The sequence below is a fragment of the Folsomia candida genome, unplaced genomic scaffold (assembly GCF_002217175.1).
Source record: "Folsomia candida strain VU population unplaced genomic scaffold, ASM221717v1 Fcan01_Sc057, whole genome shotgun sequence".
In the NCBI taxonomy this organism is placed as follows: Eukaryota; Metazoa; Arthropoda; class Collembola; order Entomobryomorpha; family Isotomidae; genus Folsomia; species Folsomia candida.
In genome coordinates this window covers 229,377-232,426 of record NW_019091249.1, presented here as the reverse complement: position 1 = coordinate 232,426, position 3,050 = coordinate 229,377, and the positions used below count along the sequence as shown (strand labels likewise).

The following is a 3,050-nucleotide window of genomic DNA, read 5'->3' as shown; positions in this document are numbered from 1 at the left end:
TTGCATCTCAATTATGTTTTATTCACCGAGTATTTTCTTTCAGAAAGAAAAGCACATTTGTGAAGATACAAATTTGTAAGAAATCGAATTGGTCACAAAATAGTATTCAAACCTTTACGTAGAACTTCTAATTTCTTCCGCAACCTTCTTAAAATTCTGAATAGTCTTATTCCAAGATTCAAAGTAGTAATCAATTTCATACGGGAGGCCATGTTTCTCCGCCAACGCTTTCACCCTGTCTTGCACCATGTGTAATCGAAATTCTGGCATCGTTGGAAACAAGTGATGTTCGATGTGAAGATTTAAATATCCTGTCCACCAATCCACGATCAAACTAGGATGAATATTGGCCGTATGCGTTAACGCGTACTCCACCCAATGCGTCGGTTCTCCCGTGACTGGACGATGTGAATGTGCCAGAGCAAAATTTCCAATAATGTAGGTCGATCTCATCCAAAATATGAAGATCAAACTGGGCAGGTCGGGTATCATGATGTAATTAAGGCCCCAATGTATTGCTGTTACAGCAAAGCCGAAATAGTCCCTTTGCTTAATCATGAACATGGGACAACTGTTTATCACCCATATCAGGTTGCACATTGCACAGTGAAAAGTCAAGTAGAGCCAACTCTGATTACATAAAAAATATATGGAATTAAATCCCAAATTAAGAAATAACATATATTTTTGTAATACCTGGTTCAAAACAAAGAAAGAGTTTGCTTGCTTGGGGTCCTTTGCGATTTTAGAATTATAGAGAAGAAATGGCAACGTTTCCAAGTCTTGGTCGTGCTCGAGACGCTGCGGCATTGCGTGATGCTTCGTATGCGTTCGAGTCCACCACCAGCCAGATAAACCCCAAAAACTTCCTGAAATTCATTTCGAAAGGTCAAAACTGACCAAAAAATGAAATTGTGTACACTAATTTATTTACGTACCCCACAGCAAATTACGAATCGTCCTGTCCACATTGGGCTTTCCAGTCAGGGATTGGTGTCCACCTTCATGCATCGTATATCCGGCTCGACCGGAGCCAAGGGCGTTGAAAATACAGCCAAGAATCTTCAGAAAAATGTTTGATGAGAAGATCAATTGGTAGGATAAATACCAGAATAAAATCGGCTCAAAAATTCCCCATGCGATTCTCCAATAACATGGCTTGAATAATCCTTCCTTTTCAGCATCGAGAAATAGTTGGGCAAAATCTTTGGTGAGGGCACGATTCTTTGTTTGTATTGCTACCTCGTGGTCCGTCATGCTTACATTTTCTGCGTATTTACATATCAGAATTTAAATAATGCTATGAAATAGTCAAGTATGAAATTATTACTAATTTCATTGGCAGGTCTTCTCTTAAATGACTTCAGCATCAGCGCAATCTTTTTCATGGAGCGATTGTGAAACTGTTGAATTGCATGGGTGGCGTCTTCCCCTTTTTCGGTGTAGTAGAGAATCACACTCCCACCGGGATGCTTTCGGATAAAGTCGGTCACATCGTAGTAATAATTTTGGTAAAGGATTTCCAACTTTTTTGGTTGGCGTGAAATTGACAAGTTATTAGACTCACATATTTCGTTACCAGCCATAAAAACTTGATTAGGAGACATTGTCGATTCAAATGCTGTCACTGTTGGTCTAGATGTAAAATAACCTGTTCCCGTGCCTTTAAATACTAACAGACTTCGTCGTACCGCATTGTAAACAAATCACACGGTCATATTATCTCGGATTTTTTGGATTTCTAGGATTTCATTCGACGTACGAGATGATTAGCACCATAGCTCCGAGGATGGGTTGCATATTTAATAACATTCGATCTGATCTGTTATCTTATTATGTAAACATAATTAGGTTTGTTTACCTCAAAAGTATCGTTCGATTTATAATCGGATGTTGTTCTTAGAATTGTGATATGCGTACACTAGTCATTAGTATCAGTTATTTTTTCAATTGAGTCAAAAATTATCATATCAACGTAGTTACAATGTCGTGTGTAATTATGTAACTTGTTCACGCATGTATATACGTATGTATGTTGGATGGCATGATAAATGGCATGTGTAGAAGTATTATGTATTAGTAGGATAAATAAATCTAATCTGTGTAAGTACTTGTCGAACAATCGGTCATAATAAATAATTGAAATCATTTATTGATTGACAAGATCATCATCAATGTGTTACAGTATTTATACGATATTAATACATACATATGTGCACAGCTAATTTAGCTTAAAATCATAAGAGCTTGACCCAAGGGTTTTCAATCACTTAGAAAGCAATTAGGAAAAAAACTAAAATTTTGATCGGTGAAACAATAGTTTATATCTTAACTTCTGCATATTATTTTATCCTGTTTTGGAGATGCTAATATGTATCAGTGACATGAGAGCATTTAGTAACCTGCTGTAATTCCTGAAGCATGGTTGAAGTGGGTTGAATATTTATGTTGGTGGAGAAAGTGAGAACAATTGTGAGACAAGAAGTAAGTCATATACCGGCACTACAATGCCTGTGAATTGTACGTATCTACATACTTAAATACATACATGAAACATATGTACATATACGCATGTGTACATGTGCATTTGTGTAGTAATGATGTAAGCAATACCGATCAGAGATATGATCTCAAAAACGTTCACACTCCACTGACTTCCAAATTCTTTAAAAGCTTATGCGACTTCAAGGCAAATTAAAAAAGTAGGAAAACTATTAGAGTTATTTTAGAAACGATATTGGAGACGAGAGGAATTGTTCAAACCGGCAAAAGCACACTTGTTCTTATTGATGTAAATGACTTTATGCAAATTACGGAAATCAGGATACTTTACGATGATTGATTTTGATCAAATCGGATGTGACCCTTTCACCAGTGTGGTTTTTAAGAATTGTCACAGTGTTTCAAAAAGGATTAGATGGATTTTTAAACCGAACCGGGTGTATGCAATAGATCGGCGATTTAGATTCTTTTATTTAGACGGCTGGTCACACCAGAGAGTCGACGACAGGGTGACAAACGTTATGGAGATTGCGTATTTACTCTAACGA

The 3,050-nt window shown here is 36.8% G+C and overlaps 1 protein-coding gene across 1 annotated transcript; it reads right to left on the bottom strand.

Moving 5' to 3' along the window:
* On the bottom strand, positions 1 to 1,260 carry LOC110862432 (acyl-lipid (8-3)-desaturase). Its single transcript, XM_035845549.1, has 3 exons — positions 939 to 1,260; positions 697 to 869; positions 1 to 630 (listed from the first exon to the last, which is right to left on the bottom strand). The coding sequence occupies exons 1-3, from the start codon at positions 1,255 to 1,257 to the stop codon at positions 115 to 117; spliced, it is 1,008 nt and encodes a 335-aa protein (XP_035701442.1). The 5' UTR covers positions 1,258 to 1,260; the 3' UTR covers positions 1 to 114.
* Positions 1,261 to 3,050: the final 1,790 nt, after the last annotated feature.

Coding starts and splice junctions, on each gene's coding strand:
- LOC110862432 (XM_035845549.1), bottom strand. CDS start 1,257: ATGACGGACCACGAGGTAGCAATACAAACAAAGAATCGTGCCCTCACC. Junction 870..938: donor GATTCGTAATTTGCTGTGGG/GTACGTAAATAA, acceptor AATGAATTTCAG/GAAGTTTTTGGGGTTTATCT. Junction 631..696: donor CTTTCTTTGTTTTGAACCAG/GTATTACAAAAA, acceptor TTATGTAATCAG/AGTTGGCTCTACTTGACTTT.